The sequence below is a fragment of the Pseudoliparis swirei genome, chromosome 9, assembly GCF_029220125.1.
Source record: "Pseudoliparis swirei isolate HS2019 ecotype Mariana Trench chromosome 9, NWPU_hadal_v1, whole genome shotgun sequence".
Classification (NCBI taxonomy): Eukaryota; Metazoa; Chordata; class Actinopteri; order Perciformes; family Liparidae; genus Pseudoliparis; species Pseudoliparis swirei.
This window is the reverse complement of record NC_079396.1, coordinates 20,524,077-20,544,345: the sequence shown is the minus strand read 5'-3', so window position 1 is coordinate 20,544,345 and position 20,269 is coordinate 20,524,077. Positions and strand designations below refer to the sequence as shown.

General features: G+C 45.9%; 1 protein-coding gene and 1 long non-coding RNA gene across 3 annotated transcripts; one reads left to right on the top strand and one right to left on the bottom strand.

Annotated features, from left to right (window-relative positions):
* Positions 1-2,202: 2,202 nt before the first annotated feature.
* LOC130199016 (PDZ domain-containing protein 4-like) lies at positions 2,203-20,193 on the top strand. The gene is made up of 8 exons (XM_056422169.1): positions 2,203-2,279; positions 9,036-9,089; positions 11,379-11,677; positions 11,832-11,919; positions 12,008-12,106; positions 12,196-12,258; positions 12,559-12,660; positions 16,606-20,193. Exons 1-8 carry the CDS (start codon positions 2,220-2,222, stop codon positions 18,619-18,621), a joined length of 2,781 nt encoding a protein of 926 aa, XP_056278144.1. The 5' UTR covers positions 2,203-2,219; the 3' UTR covers positions 18,622-20,193.
* LOC130199017 (uncharacterized) lies at positions 2,212-18,553 on the bottom strand. 2 transcript variants are annotated; one of them, XR_008832731.1, is made up of 3 exons: positions 18,465-18,553; positions 6,852-6,944; positions 2,212-3,890 (listed from the first exon to the last, which is right to left on the bottom strand). It is a non-coding gene; the product is annotated as an uncharacterized LOC130199017 (long non-coding RNA). The 2 variants fall into 2 exon arrangements; XR_008832732.1 differs by lacking the exon at positions 18,465-18,553 and adding an exon at positions 17,872-17,952.
* Positions 20,194-20,269: the final 76 nt, after the last annotated feature.

The following is a 20,269-nucleotide window of genomic DNA, read 5'->3' as shown; positions in this document are numbered from 1 at the left end:
GGACTTACTGACTGCCATTCTTTCCCTGCTGCAGACTGAAGATAACTTTTACGGGTGCATTTGTGCCACATGAGGACATCGTTTCACACGCAATGCTTCTATAGAAGAATATAGCCATTTTTTCTAATTTATCTGTCATATCTTATGCCATATTTTATTCTGAAAGCATGGCGAGCAGAGGGTGATTGTCGGCACTTCACGAGAATAATCATGTAGGATTGATACGCCGGTAGATCGAGGTATACGGTGATGGCAAGAGATGGAGACGGAGAGAGGGGGTGACAGTTGGAGCACACCTGCCTGCTGAGCACGTCTGACACCTCGCTGTCGCTTGATTAGCATCTGCTCTCCTGTCTCTTCCCCGAGTTAGTGCGCTTCCCTGTGTGCTGGTGTGTCTACGAGTCTGTACGTGTGGGCGCTTGTGGATTGGTTGGTTTATAGGAGCAGACTTTGGGATTACACTGCCTCTGGGAAGGATACAGGTGTAGTGGAGCCTTGACTGAGGATTAGCAGCTCTCACACCGTGTCGCCGGCAACGGACCTTTGAAACAAGACTCAAGTCCCACCGGAGGATTAAAGATGAAGGTTTAACCGACATGATGGGACCGAGAGGACAAGAAAGGGGACAGAAAAGTTATATTGAGATTCTGTTACGCTTCTAATTCAGGTTATCCCTGACTGAGGCTAATATAATAATAGGAGCTGGTGAAGTGCAATTTAAATATTGAAGCATGAGAGAACATGTTTGTGTATCCACAGGCTGATAAAAATGACCTGCTTAAATAAATGAAATCATTGGATGTGTAAAAGACGAACATCGATGGCACTCGTGATAAACAATCTTGATCACCTTGCAAGCACACAGTCCAATTATTCCACGAGCGGGTGTGATATTGATTTCTCTGCACAGTGAGGACAGAGACCGAGTTTCATCTCTGCTTAAGAGGTCACTAATTTAATTATAATCCATCATTCAGATCTTACCCTAGAGCAGTCTGCCAGAGTGCTGAGCACGCTGTAGTGTAGAGGATCAATGGTCCAATACTTGTCATGATATCTGACAACAGATCAGATCAACAGCATGTGTTCCTGCTGCAGTCGACTACCACAACCTGTCAGTTCCATACGTGTCTTGTATTATTTGTAGAGGCGGTGTGAAGATGACTTTTCCGTTGATAGCAGTTCTGCTGACAGTGACGGAACATTTGTCAGCTCGTGTGCTTGTAGCTGAGAGAACCGCGTGTTGCCTGTCTTGATGTGTGTGCAGGTGTGCATGCTTTTGGGCTTGTATCCCCGTGACACACTGATATCAGCTGCAAAGCAAGGGCTTACATATCCTGGCTAAAGGAATCATGGGCACCACTGAACCTGCCCCACTCAAAAGTTAAATGAGCAAATACCTTGAACAATACTTTGATCGTGAGGAGGTGGACGAGAGCAGGGCGGTCCCGGTCGGGCTTTCAGGTGGAGAAGTTATGTGAGCAGCCACTCAGCAATCGTGTAAAGCCGAGGGTTTAGCAAGTGATATGCTCGTTGTGGGAGGTAGGAGAAAAAAACAGGATTGAAGTGAGTTCTTCGATAGCTGTATTGTTTGTATCTACGTTGTTCAAAGAGCATCGCTGAAAGCATTGTGCTGCGAGTGGAAAAACTCAGGAACAGCGAGAGGAAGTTCAGCTGGAAAGAAACCGCTCTCTACTGCAGTTTACAGCACTGAAGAACAGACCAGGCACGGACCAGCAAGTACACCGTACGATCACTTGAGACAATTCACTGGAGCAGCACTGCCTCGTCTACAGAAGCACAACACTGGCAGGACTCTTACAAACATCCTGACTCCAGATCCAAGATAACACTTCAACTGGACGATCATTGACTGAAACGAGCAACATCTCGCCTGCGATGGAGACGGATACAATCTCCGCCGTTGAATTTACTTTGGCTCTTAACACTTTTGAATTTTGAACGAGAAGAGGAGAACACCGCCAAACAAACTGTGAATTTGTCCCCGGCACGGATGTGTGTCGTGTTCCTTTGAGGAGGAGGAGGAGGAGGAGGAGGAGGAGGAGGAGGAGGAGGATTATACCACAAGCCTGCGATTGAGGGTGGGGCTCTTCCACTCCCACAGACAAAGACCTTGTTAGAGAAAGTCCTGGTGTGAGAACGGGTCAAGTGGGGCACATTTTAAACCTGCACAGCCCGGCGCCGTGTCAGAAGTCACTATGGGGTGCAACATGTGCATGGTTCAAAAGCCTGAGGAACAATACAGGGTCATGTTCCAGGTGAGCACTCAGTCCTCTCTCTCTCTCTCTTTTTTTCTTCTTCTTTTTTTCCTTTGTGTCTCCTTAAAGTTGTCATTGTTATTCTTTCTTAATCTTTCTTACAGCGATGCTGCTGGATGAGTGAAAATCAAAACAGCTCAGACAAAAATGTCTGCAGTAAAAAAATCAACAGAAGCTCATCACGTTGACACTCAATGAACCCACATCATTTACGTATTCCCAACAACCAGTTTAAAACCAATTATACATTTTGCATCTAACCACAATTATTTGGATTCATGGTAATGTCAAAGATAGTAACATCAGGTCATTTATGAACGAGTAAAAATGAAACATTAGCACCATTATAACACTCACTGGGCTATGATAATCACATAACATTGAACAATTAATACAATTAATTCGGTGAATTAAACTGTGACTGCATTGAACAGGACTGATTCATTTAATATAAGCTACAGATCATGTGACACATCTCACTTTTAGATGAACTTGTTGGCCTTTTGTGTAGATTTTAAGTAAATAAATTAGCCAAAAAATGAAATCGGTGGAAATGATGATGAGCAAGGCTATTTATGGAAATAGTAAATCAGTGACAATAATACAGATAATTATGATAATGATATTTCACTCCGATTACAATGATTACGATCGGAGAGAGCAGCGGTAAACTGCGTAGAGCGAGTCGCTGGCGTGAGGAAAGTAGAGTCCTGCTGTGTTATGAGAAAGAGGGGTTGCCACGGTTACAGCCTGAGCACCACCTGCCAACTGGGACCACGGACTGTATGTGAGTAAGTGCATCTGGCTGCCTAAGGAAGCTGCTGCTGCTCAGTGACTCTGTGATACATGCAGTGACCAAAATAAGTCCCATGCTTACGAAGCACGACAAATCCTCAGCACTCGTGGGTATGCAGAGCAACACTTTCCGTATCTGTAGCATCAGAAGCCTCAGCTGGGTCCCTGGCATGCTGGAGTCGGGCTCCGGGCCAGTTAACTGGGCCGCATCTGGTGCCAGAGGCAATGCCAAGAGAAAGAAAAACATGGAGGGAGACAGAGTCCAAATACAGGCATGATAATGAGTCAAAGGGGGATGAAATTAAACGGTCTGACCTCCTTCCCTCTCTAATCTGCCTATTTTAACCATTTATTCTTTTCCTGCCATTTTCCCTGAGAGGAATAGATTTCGGAGCAAAGAGGAAAAGAAGGCTGAAATGACTTCACAAAGCATTCCATAAATCACTGACCTTATCTAACAGGGGTCAGAAGTAATGACGCCGACCGCATGCAGGTTAACGACTTTGAGAGTGGACATCTAATAATTCCAGTGATCTGGCAACGTGAGGTCAACTGTGTCGCCACACAGCCGTCTTCTAAGAAACACTTCAGCTCCGTCAAGCAGAGTATCTGCACGTGGCGTCCAGACGGGCGTGGCCATGAGTGGAGCCAACAGGGATGGCAGGAGATGGGTTCACGGTTTGGTGCATGCAGAGCAGTTCATCACGTTGCATGCACATCCATCGTGTGAGAGCTGGTGGTCGTGTCGGGAAAGAAGATATTTCGAGGTGTTGGAGCAGTGATGTATTGTGGTCCGGTGAGCCCGAAACGGCATCGCTGGCAGGGATCAGAGGAGAGAGAGAGAGAGAGAGAGGACTGACGAGTGCATTGCAATGAGGATACAGTCAGTGAAGCCCAGCGTCCGTTAAACTGTATTCAAAAAGTATCAAATCTAAAATACTAAAAAGGCAGCCGAGAGGAACTCAGACTGCTGTCCATAAAAATGATATCTCAGTTATCACATTCATTTCAATTACAAACAATGCCATTTTTGCTGTGCAGATGGCTGATTAATCTAATGATCATGCCAAAGAAGAGATGGAGGTGCAATCATTTAACAAAAAGAGGGAACATAATTATATTCCCCCCACCCCACACACACATTTCATGGCCTTTAGAGGTTGTTTTCTTAGCTTTGAGCTGCTTTCCTTAGCTACCGTGTATAATTACATCTTCAAATTAGACGCAGTCTACCGAGTAACTGCATTTAGACAATATAAATACAGCATTACACAGCTTGCAGCTACATCTCAGGCTGGAAACCAGGCTGTTAAACGTCACTCTATAAAACTCATGCATTATACATTGGGCTTCTGCTTCGCATACGCTGCACACGGGTGACTCTGATCAATTTAGCCTCTTATAGCCACGAGTAAAAAAAAGAAGAAGAAGAAGCATATTGTTGTTCAGTTGATGAATTACGGACTCAATTATAGACTTCACGTGCACACAAACCATTTTGATCAAAATGTAGCATTGCACATACATTTTGCTGAGTACCTGACCTACACACACAGTAAAGCTCTGCCCCCCTGAGCCCTTCAGCCACTCCCTTTTTCTCTCCTCCATCGCGGTAAAGCGGCTGTTTCCATGGCAACCGGCGTCATTAAACAAACCTAAAGTGCTTTCATTCACAATGACATGAAGGAACATGCTGACTGCCACAAGAGGCACATTGCTGAGGATCAACAGTGATCAGCTGGCATTAGCTAAATAAGTGCATGGCGGCGTTCACACCCACACGCATGTGCACACAGGAACATAAACACTGAAGGTGGACAAAATAACAGGGACATCTAAAAACATAACGACGAGCACACCACGAACCATTCTCTGCACAAACACGAAGCACGTTCCTCAAAGGCGTTATGCATTAGATTATCATACTGTCTGTACTTGTCACTTATTATATAATATGCCCTTTTCAGCAACCCTTTACATTATTCCCCTCATTTAGCATCTTTAAGAGGTCCATATTGCAAAGTATGCTGTACTTATAAGCCGATATAAAGATATTCATTCATAAACAGTATATTCACCAGTGAGGACATATTTTATAACGTGTTACCTAAATAGAAATTTTACATTTATTATTAGTTTATACAACAGCATTCAGTTATGGAGAAGGGGATGCAATTGACCACCCCATTATTAAACCTAAAGAAACACTTGATTAAGGGGGGTGGGGGAGGAGTTGTCTTCTGTTTAACATAATAATAAAAAAGAAACTCCAGGTTAACGATATCATCTGGAAGACGTGTCAGGTTATTTTAATGTCGGTAACATGTTGGTTTCCTCAGGTGAAAGTGAGTCTGTCGGGTTCCTGCTCTTTCACTTGCAAACGTGTCGGGCGTGTGACTGACATGGACCCGGCACCAAAAGAACAGGAGAGGATGTCTCATTTAATAGGAAAGGAGTGACAGAAAAAAGAAAGGGTGGACGGCATAATTGGAAGGCCATGTAGTCTGTGACAAACTGTTCTTCTTCTGAATCTGCTCCCACCCAAAAAAAAAAAAAAAAAAAACCATCTTTTGTTCCAACTGATAATGTATAATTAATACATTATGTACATTCACACAGTCCATATTCCTGCTCAGGCTTGCGAGTTCCATGGCCATAATTTCAAATAATGTTTTAAATCAAAATCTTCTCACTGGTATCAATTCATAAAAGGCCTACTGGGTCACTTCCTACTTCTAGGCTTGAATTAGCGATGCCAGTGATATCAAATAGCGGTCAGAGTTGGAGTACGTCAACTCCATCTGCAGATAAATTGATTTCCTGAGGAGGCCTTCAAAGTATGGGAGATGAGAAAAATTAATTACCGAACAAGTGGAATTCAAGTTTGGGAGGGGGGAATGCACGTCGAGCAGGTTTGTGGTAGACTGTGTGATTCTGGGAGGAATACACTTGATTGAGACTGATTGTTTGTGTATTTGTCCACATGCGTTTAGGACATGGTGCGTTCCTCTTCCACTCTACGGTGGAGTTGCTCTTCCCCCTCATTTTTCATCTCCGCCTGTTGTACGGCACACACGATTAATTTGCTCTATAAAAGGGGCTCTCAGATAAAGACTAATTACGCATCAGCCACTTAGTAATTTCCCATGAGCCTTCATTGTTTGTGTGTGTGTGTGTTTACATACAAGCACTGAACCTAGAGCCAGACTCGCTCACCGTTTACCTTCACCCAGCAATTCCTTGGAAGCTTGTCCCCTACATTTCTCCATCATGACATGCCCCTCACATCCCTTCCTCCTCGCTCCCTCTGCACTCCTTCTGAGTCTTCCTGCCTTTGCTTTCCCTTTTCTACACTCTTGGCATCTCTTTCATCTCTCGCGCATTGGCCTCACCCTCAGCTCAGCAGCTCCCGCTGATACCGCCAAAGCCCACCCCCTACTGTGGATATTTGAAGTTTCACTATTTTTCTGAATTTAAATTATTTTTAAACAGAAATAAATAGAATTGGAGATGGAGTGTGGGGATGGGTGTGCACCTGGGGGTTCATTATTTGCATTTCTTTTGTCGCTTGTAAAGAGAAGATGTACGTAATGGCCTACTAACCCAGAGATATAGAGAACAGAAACATGGCAATAGTGTAGTGGATTCTCCATCAAGTGAGTACTAATACACAACAACCATTTCCCTGCTTAAAGTCATCTTCAAAGCAATCCCAGCACCTCTCATTGATAATAAATGAGAAATCCCCCTCTCCTCTCGCTCTCTCAGTATTCATACCCGTCACTCAGGACCACGGAGCTGCTTCCATCCTTTCTCTGATCCTCGAGTGCTGGGCCTTCTGGTCAGAAGCACTGAAGCCATAGATACCGCCTGTTGTTTGGAGAGAAAAACAAAAAATAATCAGGCTGGATCTGAAATAAATATGCACTTTGGTGAAGGGTGTTGAGGCGTGATTTTCCTCTTAATCTAACATGCAGACGACACAGTGTTGATTCCTTCATCACCAGCAGGCCATGTAGGGAGGGCGCATCTTATTTGTCTCCAAGTGAAGGGGCTCATTAGGAGAGAAAGAAAGATTTACGAGGGTACATTAGCGTGAGGAAGGACAAACACAAGGAGATGGCCCGCCTGAAATAGAGGAGCGGGAGGAGGGTGCAATGTAATCTCCATTGGGGAGGGACCGAGAAGACAGAACTGCTGAGGCAGCACGGCTAAAGAAAACACAATCTCGGGAAAACAGGAGAGAGAAGAAGAAGAAGAAGGAGGAGTGGATATGGGGGAAGAGAGCAGAGAGGGAAATTATTGTGAGCATGGTAACACAATGGCAAGGCAGGAAAGCTAGACCAGCGGGTTGTGTTGGTGGTGGTGGTGGTGGTATGGGAGACAACCAAAAGGGAACATTGGATGAATGTGGCAAGAAAGTTCTTGTGCTTGGCTGCCCAGGGGAACATTGATTTGACATGCAATTACTGGAAGGGGACAAGAGCAGAGGGAGTGGGAGAATGAAGAAGCACGGCGGTAAAGATGTCGGCAGTCGCAGACAGCCAAGGTCAGTGACTGAGTGCAGCACGAGCGACGCTCAGTGAACCGCCGACGAACATCATCATGTCGCCGACTGTCCCTCGTCATGAAATCAGGAGAATTTAATATGTTTCCGTGAGTGAATTTGAAAAAACGTGTTAATTTAATTGGAATTCTATTAAAATGCGACCGACAGTCCACAGCTATGCGGCGCGGGTTTAATGCAAATATGCGTTTGGCATGCTAATATGTGCTAATTGCCATTAGCACAGAGGACATCTCTGGCTGATTGAAACGTAATAACGTTTGAGTCATAAAACCAAAAGGTGTTGAACACATTAGAACTATGACGTGCCGATTGCGCGAGAAAAAAAGCCAGCAGGGGTTAGCATCAGCAGGGCTACCACACCCCATGAACGCCTGGAAAAGAAAACTTGGTGCCGATCCAACTAGATATTTTTGACCTGCTGGTGGCATGAGAAGAAAGGTCAGGGGATCCCCAAAGTCATTGGGATTCATCCTCAAGGGGAACTTGCATGACATTTTATCGCAATCTAGGCAATTTTTTGACACATCTCAGTGTGGACCGAAGTGGTTGGCTGTTGGAGGGACAGACGCTGATATCAATAGAGCCGAACCGCTCGCATGGCTAAAAACACCTATAAATATTGAATCAGGTACACTGCATGATTCTTTCGTCTTTAGGTTTGTGGGAAGTCCTGCCCGATTTCAAGCGTGATGTTTTTGGTTCAGTAACCCTGAAGTCAAAGGTTTTGATTCTTACGCCACATTTCTTTTAAATACTATTTCATTTTTAATGGCCATCTTCCTCTCTCTTGCTGTACGAACCAGCTGTGGTGTTAGAGAGGGGATGTCACAACACATGTTGTGATGCTTATATATATATCACACCTATTTACACTGTATGAGGAATGTTTAAATTAACTGCATGTCCAATGATCTCTGAAAAAAAGAAATCATGAACATGTACTGTATATCTCTGCTAGAAGTGTTTTACTTTTCTAAATCAAATGTTTGAAAGCGTGACATTCAGCACCAATCACATTAAAACAATTTTTTCGAGAAACTCCCGTTGCTTAGAAAAGATAGAAAATGAAAGTTGTTTCCCCAGAATCTCAAAATGTTTTATTATTCAAATGGATTTGCAGTGAAACCACTTCTGAGTCAGACAAAAGAAAGATAACAATGTTTTGTGGAAGTGTTCAGGAGGACCGGCATGCACACAACTAATGTACTCAAGAAAGTCTTTTTTTTATTTATCTTTGTGGCTGTTAACTTGAATATTTGTTTTTCTACAGTTCTCTCCTTAATGAAAAACAATTCTTGAGATACCTGTGGTATTTTCCCAACGACTATACACAGTTTTAATTCCTTTCTAACTCTACTTTTTTCCTTATTTTGTTCTCCTTCTCTCCACAGAAGAGTCAGATAAACAACATGTTGTGCTCTTTTGAGGCCGACGGTCGATTTAAGGTCTCAGTATAAAGCTTTCTGCTCTGTGTGATGTGGCGTCGAAACCGTTTCGATATAAACCTTTTTTATTGTTGTCTTTGTGTGCCTGTAGAAACGCTTATGTCTGTTGAAGTGTCTTTCTAGTTTCCTATTAACCAACACACCCTCAGTCTTTCCTTAGCTGTGTGTCGCTGTAGTTTCTCCCTCTTGTTCTCTGTGTTTTTGTGAGCAAGCTTTCCTTCTGTGAACTAACCTTGCCTGTTTGATAATACTACCCATGTGGGTCCATCCATCACATCCCATCTTCCTTTCCTCCTTCCTCATTTTCTTCCTGCAGTGGTGGAAGAAGCTTGCCAATAGTCCACCCACACAGGTGTTGTCACTTGCCTAATTAGGGCTGCACTTGATTGACACCTCCCTCGTTAGAGTTTCCTGAAATCATGTAATTTGTATGCCTCGCTTCCACACACACCTGACCAGAGGTTTAATCAGCGAGTGGGATAGAAAACACCTGCAACGTAACTTGAGCTGTCAGACAAGTGTGGTTGACTAAAAAGTAAAATTCTCCCGTCTGAAGTTCAGTGGAGGAAAAGTATAAAACAGCATGAAATAGTACTTAGTTATTCTCCACCACTGCCCTCCTTTCATCATGTCAGCATCAATCCCGTTTATCTTTGCCGCCTTCCAAATCTGTGTCTCTTTGTTGTGGTTTCTCTTTGTTCTACGTAAACAAATATATATATTAGGGCTGTCAGCGTTAACGCGTTAATCTATGCGATTAATTTGGCAGCGTTAACGCACTAAAATATTTTAACGCAATTAACGCAACTTTTTTTGTTTTCTTCTTTTTTTTAAACCGCGGCAGGACGGTTTGACACTGTTTCCGTTTTTAAAACAATTATTTCTCCGCGAAAATAAGGAGCAGAAATCAGTTTAACTCGTGGATGAATCAGTCGGGTTTCCTCCTGCTCCTCCTTCCTCCCGTCTGCTCCTCTGATCCACAGAGGAACGGAGGGGCGGCGTGTCGGGGGACGCGGCGCGGAAAGAACTCGTCACACGAAACCTTCAACGTGATTTGTCAATCCGTTTGTCTGTCAACATTTCGGGAAAAAAACAACCAATGAACACTCAGTAAATCACAAAGGACCTCCCACCTCACAGGTCAGGCTCATTTAGCAGCCTGTCAGTCAGAGAACCAGAGGACACGGCGCGAGGACAATGAGGCTCATTTCAGAGCTGAGATTGTTCTGGAATGTTTGATGTTTAACACGTGGGGGTGTGTCACATGCAAAAGACTTTAAACGGTGAATTTAATTTATTTTGTAAAATGTATAAAATGCCCCCAGCCTCCAGAGGGTTAACGTGACATATTTGAATGTCAGTCAGTTATCAAGGCCACTGGTTCTGCTGTTCAGTGTTAAAGATGACAGGACCAATGGGGTCTCAATATACTTCTTTTTTTTATTTACTAATCTGATGTTTCACTGAAGAAACAATTTATCATCCACGATATTAAATACCTCGCTGGCACTGTATATGTAGGAGCCTCTTTGAAAACACAGCTCTGTGTGAAGTTTTGTCTTTAAAAAGAAGGAAACAACTTTTAAGCGCGATTAATCGCGATTAATTAATCGCAATTTCAAAATGTGCGATTAATTAGTTAATTTTTTTTAATCGATTGACAGCCCTAATATATATATATATATTTAGAGAAAGACCTCTATACTTTATTTTTATTCCTACACTATTTCTCTAATCTTTTTTTTTTTATGTGATGGGGTAGTAGCACATCCCATAATACAAAACCAAGGAGGACAACAGAACTTGCATTTCACTTACACACACATAATGTGAGCCAATTGAACGGGTGAAAAGCGAGTGTCTTGTCCTCTGGTTTGGAAATGTGGGATGTGCTACCCTAATTCATGTTTTGGGGCGGCTTTAGCTCAGTGGGGTAAGAGGGTCGTCCTGCAACCGCAGGGTTGTGGGCCCGATCCCCGCTCTCCCCATTAGTTACAAGTCGAAGTGTCCTTGAGCAAGGCACTGAACCCCCAGTTGCTTCCCGGGCGCTTCACCGCAGCCCACTGCTCCTTAATAACTAAGGATGGGTTAAATGCAGAGAACTAATTTCCCCTTGGGGATTAATAAAAGTGTATATTCTTATTCTTAAACTCATCGGAATTTGGGTCTCGCGCTGAATGTTGCAGCTCACACCTCCTTTACCCAAATAGTCTTCTTTTAATTAGATTTGCTCCTCCTCATTTACTCCCATCTCTCCTCCACCATTTTGATTTTGACTGTGTTTTCCAGGTGAATGGAAAGGAGCTGTCCCGCCTTTCTGGGGATCCCACCCTGGACATGCGGGACCCTGTGCTGAACAACATCCTGAGGCGGGGAGCCCGCAAACGTGCAGGTCTAGCGGGACCCCCTGGCGGCTTATTGCCAGTCACCATGGGTATGGCCGACTGTGTCGACAGCTGCACCCAAACAGACATCAGCTTCCAGCATATGTTGACTCTGGGCAAGAGCAGCCAGCATCCCTGTGGCGCTCCGCCCCCACCCGACCCTCCACTACCGCCGTTACTGGAGCCATATCTACTGAATGAACTGTGAGTCGGAGTAGTTTCATAGGCCTCTGCAGCATGCCTGACTGACACCAGAGCTCATTCGCCCTCTTGGTTCGAGTCCATGCCATTCTGTTCTCGCATGTGAAGTTCAAACCCAAATATTGAAATATGATGTCCTGGATATTGTCATTCTCAGCTTCATAGAGCCTGTATACTACGACCCCACTGACTACTTTGATATTAATCAGCATGAAGTGGACAGGCAGGATGAACTGGAATATGAGGTGAGAGGCCTTTAGATAGTGAAACTGTGACAAAGCGCCGCCCCGTTGTGGTCTGTCTGACATCCTCTCCCCTCTCCCCCTGCTTCAGGAGGTGGAGCTGTATAAGTCTCGTCAACAGGATAAACTCGGGCTGACAGTGTGTTACAGAACCGATGATGAGGAGGACCTGGGAATATATGTCGGAGAGGTGAAGATAATGTTCTGAATTCAGATTTTCAATACAGTTTTCCCCATTTCTTTAGACTCCACTGCAAATCTTCATTTGTTTCCCCCCAGGTGAACCCAAACAGCATCGCCGCAATAGATGGACGCATCCGCAAAGGAGACAGAATCTTACAGGTACACGTTTCCAAATGATAATGGGGGCTGGATTCTTTTAAATGATGTTATCAATATTTCAGGGTCGTATAACTCTTCACAGCAACCGCTTTTTACTCTTTCTTTCGTTATGCATTCCATAAAACTGAAGTTTAAGATAACCCCTGGTCCACAATAGTTAAGTCCCATTTAATCCAGCCTTATTCTCATCCTAAAGGAAATAGCTTTAGTTTTTTTCCTAAATCAAGTAATTCAATAGAATCCAGCTTTTCTTTTTCCTGACATGAGCTCAGTTTTTATTCTCCTCTTTCTCTCTCTCAGATAAATGGAGTGGACATCCAGGACCGAGAGGAGGCAGTAGCTATTCTCACCAGAGAGGACAGCACTAACGTCTCGCTGCTGCTCGCACGACCCGAGATAGAGGTGAGGAAATTTGATACGCAGTCTCCGGGGTGGTGTTGGTGAGGGGGAGCACTGCTAAGCTTAGGATGAATACTGACCTAAACACATAATACATTCTCCCCTTATCTCCTTCTTTATGTCGCGAGAAAAGACTTGACATGCTTGGGTCTCTGCAGGTATAGGGCCTCTGGGAAGGAAACAGAGAGCTGTGAGATTCAAAATCAATCGGGGACACGACGAAGAGCTCGTGTGCTCCGCGCTGTGCTGCACTGCGAGCCGTACGGGAGCTAGAAAAAGCAAAGAGGTGCACAAACATGACGAGTGCACAGATAGTGTGAAGAGAGAGGCAAAGACTAATAGCGCTTGCACTCGCAGTGCCAATGTTGCAGCGCTTTGTTTCCCTCAAGGTCACTGTTCTAGCAGATAGGCCATTGTGACAGCGGAGGCCCCTCAATAGCACACCTCCACCAAATGACTTGTAAATGTACGACTGGACACATGTTGACACCAGTGGCGGCTGGTGAATTTTTTTTTTTGGGGGGGCGCAGTTGGGCGACGCGGTTTAAATAGCACTCAACAATGAGAAGAAAAGAGGTTTTGAGTAGAATATTGTAAAAACCAAAGCTTTATTTCAAGAACACAGCGTGCTCATCAACACTGTCCAATAACAACTATCAACACACTGTAACTTTGGGCATGAGAGGTTCAGAGCAGAATTCTTTAAGAAACATTGGGTTGGGTTTTAGAGGTTTGCAAAATAAAAGAGTTTCACCCTCACATGAAAGAGGTTCAGAGCAGATGTTACAGATGTGGAGTGGGCATGGAAGAAGTCGGCTCAGATGGTGGATTTTCCCAGCACTTATTTATTCTGCAGAAGACAACAGAACACACACATTTGCCTTCTGATCTGTCTCTGCACTTCCACTTCCCTCAGCAAAATAAAACCATTGTCCATGGAAGACAGGACCACATTAAATCTAAATAATAACAATTCTCATCAAAAACCATGACATGTAACATACAAGGGAAAACAGAGACCCTAATGGACAAAATAAATAACTACATGAGCTAGAGTCATTTCAGCAGAAACAGAGAAAATTCTAACTTTGAACAAAGGAAACACATACCTGCAGAAGACAACAGAACACACACATTTGCCTTCTGATCTGTCTCTGCACTTCCACTTCCTAGACACGCAAAACACAATTTACACAAGGAAAATATACGTCGGGCGACCGGATGTAGCTAAACAAACGGTGCCAAAGTGGCTCAATGAGACCGCCACCAAACGTATATGTTGACGGTCTAAATGACACGACAGCTGGACGCCGTGATCGTATTTGCGACCATTACTGTATGTAACATAAACGGTTAATTTTATAAAAGAATATAGCCAAAATAGTGCAACATCGTTTTCACTCAACTCACCCTCAGCAATATAAAACCATTGTGAGCAGGGTTGCCAGGTCTGTGTGACAAAACCAGCCCAATGGCCAATCAAAACCAGCCCAAAACCAGCCCAATATCAGAACTCAAAATATGCCCGTGCCAAACCATATACACTGCTTTTAAAGTCCAACAGCATTGCTATCATTGCCAAATATATTGTAATATCTACAAAGTAACAACATATGTTTAGTTTGCCAGCATTAAAAGCAGTTTTCCCTAAACAGTTATTTCCCCTATGTCCTAAAATGGCCTTGTGTAATTAGATACAGTATATTATCATAAATAAAATGTGTGTACGTGCTGATCTGGAGTCAGTTTGGTAGGATTTGGGTATGAATAAATTATTTCATTTAAAATATGGATTTTTATTTAAAGATATTCATGTAATTTGCATGCAAAATAGGTCTACCCGAACCAAGGACAAAAAATTCAACCCAGCAGCAACACTTCAAAAGTGGCGATTCCGCAGGAAAACCGCGGACCTGGCAACACTGCTCTATGGGCTGAGGGAACATACGGGTCTCTGATCTGCCGAATAATCCAATCGCGTGCGCACATTTGTGCGCCCCAAGATTCCCGGTTTCATCCGCCAATGTGAAGCCGGTCTTTGCCAAAACGACTGAAATGTTGTATCAATGCCGTACACACACGTTAGACCAGCGCCCCGAAAAAGGGGAGGGGCTTCTCTCCGTGATAATGGCGATATATTATATTTTTTCACATTAACTTAAGTGGTTGTTGACAGGGGCTTACGGTCTCCCACACACATTTAGCGCGTCAACACGGTATATTTACTATTTAAATGATTTGGCATATAATGTTTTTTGACAGATTTTTTTTTTCTTCTTCTTTTTTTTTCATCTCCAAATTTTAAGAGGGGCGGCGCCCTAGCGCCCCCTATGGACGAACCGCCACTGGTTGACACAATCAAACTGATTTTCATTGCTAACAAAAACTGCAGGTGGACACGTTATATGAGAGAACACAAAAACCTTTATGCAGCATCTGTGCAGGAGGAGCTAAAGGGCAGATTTTAAAAGCACTAGTTAAAATAGTCAAAGTCACACACACACACACACCCTCTCCTCCTGTTTAAATCTGTCCTTGTATTGGGAGAGATGAGCACACGCACTACCTGTAAAAGGCTGAAGATTTATACTGCCGAGGCATGCGGTCCCACATTAAGATTCAAGAGAGCGAGGGCAGGACGGAGCCTCATCAGAGGGGAACGCACAGGCAGAGATTACGGCTTGATCTGTCGTCTTGAGGGAGAAAGAGAACCGAAGGCGTCGTCCACGAATAAGAATGAAAATAATCAATACTTTTGACTGTCGTCTGCACTGCAACTCACATTCAAATCAAACCAATTAGCCAAGATCAACCGGGCGAGCCGTTTACTTATTCTAGCTCGAGTATTTGCATTTTACTCGACGAAGAGATGACGATCAATACAGCAAAGTAAACAGCTCCCAAACAACAACAGTACGACAATACTAAGTATTCATCTCTAAAGAGTGGATTATTCTCGATGGACATTCATCGTCCAATGCTGAGTACTTGACTATAAAAAATAAATGTCCTTGCCATTAGAGAGCTAATGCTTGGATGAAGTTTAAACATGAGCGTGTTGGTTTTCCTTGACAGACAAATCCCTCAATGGGTTTCCATCTCCAAGAGCGGTTTGAAATGATGTGAAAGTCTCCCGCAGCTCGGGCTCCACCTAGCGGCAGACAGGAGCGCGACTCTCATATCGGTTCAGAAATGTGCTGCCCTCGGCATTTATGAAGCTGCTTATGCGAGCTTAGATTAGTCCACTCTACACTGACAACGCTCCGTCTCTGCCTTATGTGTAAACAGCCAACATGTTTGCTAATAAGTTTACCAAATCAACTTTTGAAGATTATTATGTCAATATTGTGTTTTTGGAGCTTGTTTTCACCAAGTGGCCAGAAAAAAAAGAAAAACTGTAAATGCTGAAACTGCTGGACACGAGATGCAGGGCTCTCAAGTGTCACGCATTGAGCGTGAGACTCACGCATTTCGGTCTTAAGTCACGCACTCCCGCCACACATCGTATTTCTCACGCTGAAAAAAACTCTCGGCTCTTTAATGTTTTAATGTGCCAACATGAGCTGGCCGCGCTGCCCTCACCGTGGAGGAATCAAGCGCTCCCCTGGAGTTCTGCTGTGAGGAGCCACTTATCAGCCAATCAAAAAAAAGAAATGGGCTACACAATAGCCAATCAGAAAAAACCCCGTATCTGTTGTATCTGGGTAAGATTTTATCCTGCAACCAATGAAAATAAAGCATCCTGGAATTGCGCGCGACTGACTGATATCCGAAAATTTCGTTCTGCGGGGGGGGGGGGGGGGGTACTGATCTGATGGAAATGTCACTCTTGCCTGTCTTCAAAACTCGAGAGCCCTGCGAGATGTGTCTTCACCGACGTTGTAATGCATATTTCCCTTTGTCTTCCGTTTGCCTCTCCAACATTGCACCGAACACCTCCGCTGCCAGAATGACAACCAGCTGGACCAAGACGAGCTGGACCTGGAGACGCTGGACAACGCGGTTCACCTCGCCGGCAGTCACCGCCGCGTGAGGAACGGCACCTCCGCCCTGGGCGCCGTGCCGGGCGGCGTGGCGGGTGTGCTCGGAGGCCACGGCCGCTCGGTGAACAGGGACTCGCCCGATTTGCTCCACGCGGTGCTGAGCAACAGCCAGGAGCTGGACAGCGGGGTGGGCCGCACGGACGAGAGCACGCGCTGCGAGGAGTCTTCGGAACACGACCTCCTGGGGGACGACCACACCAGCGCCTCCAATACCAACGCCACCAATACGCCCGGCAGCATGCGCAGGTTCCTGTCGGGCCAGGGGGACACCCCGCCCTCGCTGCACTCCCAGGACTTCCAGTTCAGCACGGACTCCCTCTTAGGGCTGGACTGTGTGACCGGAGGAGGGCTGGAACAGGTGGAGAGGGCGTACGCTGCCGATCCCGTGAGAATGATGATGCCCGGGCTGACCGAGGAGGAGTGCGAGAGGTACAAAGAGCTCCTGGAAATCAAGTGTTACTACGAGAAGATCAGCAATGCTCTGATGCCACCGGGAGGTCAGGGGCCGGCCCAAGAGGACGGCGTCCAGCTGGACGTCAACAGGAACGAGAGCCTGACGCAGCACGAGATGGCCCTCCTGGAGGAGGAGCTGCGGCACTTGGAGTTCAAGTGTCGCAACATCCTGAGGGCGCAGAAGATGCAGCAGCTGAGGGAGCGGTGTCTGAAGGCGTGGCCTCTCGAGGACAAGAGCGGAGCCGGCGCGTTGGTCAGCGAGGAGTCCCGTCGCCACGCGCTGTCCGACATCAACGAGCTCCCAGAGAGGGAGCGCTCGGATAAGGACAGCACCAGCGCCTACAACACCGGGGGGGAAAGTTGCCGGAGCACTCCTCTGGTCAACGAGCAGTACCCTTCCGCCTCGACACAGAGCCTGGAGGGAGGGGAGCCTCTTCCCCTGGCGGGCGTGCATCCTCCGCCCTCCGCTCGGCAGAGAGAGAGAGGAACCAGGGTCGAGAGAGGCGACGGGACACAAGCGAACCTCAACCAGCTCTACTCTCCGCACTCTCACAGGAGGCGAGCCGAGGCCAAGACATACAGCCCCGGAGCCAAGGTCAGGTCCCTGTCCCGGGACCGAGGCACCCGGCGGGGCTCGGATGGCGAGGTGAGGCGGACCCCCAAAGCCAATGGGGCCGCCGAGAGGTCAGGGGGATACAGTGCCGACAACAGCCCTTACCTGTCTCGCCGTCTGGCGGACGCCGAGCCGCCTCAGCACTACCTGAGCTGCATGCAGCTGCGGTCCCCCTCCACCTCGGAGCGGCTCGGTGGCCTCGGAGACGCCCCCGGAGAGGGCGGCGTGGAGAGTTGGGGCGACGCCAGCCCGATGAGCTTGGGCAGCACGTGTAAAGACGTCGCTCAGGCCCCCCCCGCCGCCGCCGTCGTCCCCTCGTCCCCTCCAATGGCGCCCGCGTCCCCTCGCATGGAGTGGAAGGTGAAGATCCGCAGCGACGGCTCTCGCTACGTGGCCAAGCGGCCGGTGAGGGACCGCCTGCTGAAGGCGCGCGCCATGAAGATCCGAGAGGAGCGCAGCGGCATGACGACGGACGACGACGCTGTGAGCGAAATGAAGATGGGCCGTTACTGGAGCAAAGAGGAGCGCAAGCAGCAGCTGCTGAAGGCCCGGGAGCAGCGGCGGCGCCGGGAGTTCATGATGCAGAGCCGCCTCGACTGTTTGAGAGAGCGCGAGAGGGAGCAGGGGGGAGGAGGCGGCGGGCAGCAGGGGGCGCCACCGCCGCCGCCTCCGCCGCCGCCGCCGCCGCAGGAGCCCACCTCCGTCCTGGAGCTGTGCCACCGCAGTCGCGTGAAGAAGCGCAGTCGCAGGATCCTGGACAACTGGATCACGATACAGGAGCTTCTGGCCCACGGGTCCAGGTCCGCAGACGGGAAGAAAGTGTACAACCCGCTGCTGTCCGTCACCACAGTCTGAGATCAGAGTTAGCGGGAGATGAGGAGGCGGGGCCAAAGGGGTTTCGACAGGGGGCCTGAAAGACGAACACAAGCGGCTTCGGCACACGCATTTCAGAGTGGAGAGAAGCTTGTGACTGCCAGGAACAGCATCCGGGTCAGAAAGGCGATACACACATTATCGTCGAATCGAAGCTACATTTCACAAATGCATATCCGTATATGAGGACGCAGAATTACAAAAGTGACACACATTCGCAATTCTGCTCCAGTATATTTGATATGCACTGTGTCCCGCTGGTCATTTCGTCTGGTTGAATGGAGCTTAACGTGTCAGGGAAACAATGTTCAGACATTTTCATGAGGAATTGAAGCGAAGAACAGGAAGTGAACCCGTCGCTGTGCAAGTCACGTTTTAAATCCGGACGTCACGCAGCCGGAGCACAAGAAAGATGCATGTGAAGCATATTTCAGAGTACATTTAGAAATGAGTCAGCACACGAGATCTGTCTTATTACATAAAGGAGAGAGCGCCACCTGCTGTGTTAGAGGAGCTTTGCACGACAGTAGTCGTTGCTGGCCTCTACATTTTCATCAAGGACAGAATAAATGAAAATCAAAAGTGGGGCTTAGAACCATGCAGCTGGAAAAACACCAGGAAAAAGTCACTTCTGTGCCATACAACTGTGTATTTAGTGTCCATCAAGGACTTTTGATATTTTATTGTGTGCCAGTTAATGTAGTTACATATGTTGTTTTTTTGTCATTCGTGTAGTGTTCATGTTAAATGATCCTTTGTTGTGATGCAGAAAAATGCAACATTGTCAGACCACAGATGCTTTTTTTGATGAGGAGCTGAGCGGTGCCTTCCCGTCAGGCAGACTTTACTGTATAGCACAATTTTCAAAGCGATAATAAAAAGGAGAAGAGCTGGCCTACAGATAAGGTAATCACTGAAGCACAGAGCAACTGACATGCCTTCTGTTCGCTTTCTTTGAGGGAAAGCCGTGTTGTATAAAGCACAAAGACGTTTGAGATTTTTTTTGAAAAGGGCACATTTGCTATTTAAATTAATAACCTATCAAATACATTTGTATCCATTTAACATTTGAAAAGAGCAAAATGCTTTTCTCCCCCAGACCAATGAGTTTGTCAGTATGCAAATATAATGTATTCCAATGTTGACTGAAAAAAGGCCATTTCATTGCAAATTAAGATTATTCTCTCCTATTAAATCCCTGTAAATCGAGTTTACAGCTACTTCAACTGTAGACATCAGAATTAGCCTTTGGATTATTAGCCAGGAAAAATACCTATAACAACAATAACTGCCAAGAATGTAGTCCAGAAAACCCTGTGAACAAAGCTGATTTTTATTTGGCTTACATGCATGTTTGATATTGAGGCAGAAATGTTTTTTAAAGACTGGAAGCCTTTAACATTCTGTATTCGTGTGTGTCTTTCTAACTTGCTTCGAACGCCAGCATAGTTAATGAAAACATGGTGTACTTGTTCAATATTGTGATGTCCGTTTTGTGTCACCCATTTTACAGTGAAAGATTTTTTAAATAAATGCTGTGCTCATGAAACTTTCTTTGGGAGTATCCAATTGCTGTTATGAAACTATTATTGATCTCAGGACGTACTTCAAGATGATAAATAATGAGTCG

Bases quoted from the DNA above. Each gene is read 5' to 3' on its own strand.
- LOC130199016 (XM_056422169.1), top strand. From the start codon at position 2,220: ATGGGGTGCAACATGTGCATGGTTCAAAAGCCTGAGGAACAATACAGG. The intron at 2,280-9,035 runs GTGAGCACTCAG...TTCTCTCCACAG, and splicing joins AATACAGGGTCATGTTCCAG to AAGAGTCAGATAAACAACAT. The intron at 11,678-11,831 runs GTGAGTCGGAGT...TGTCATTCTCAG, and splicing joins CCATATCTACTGAATGAACT to CTTCATAGAGCCTGTATACT.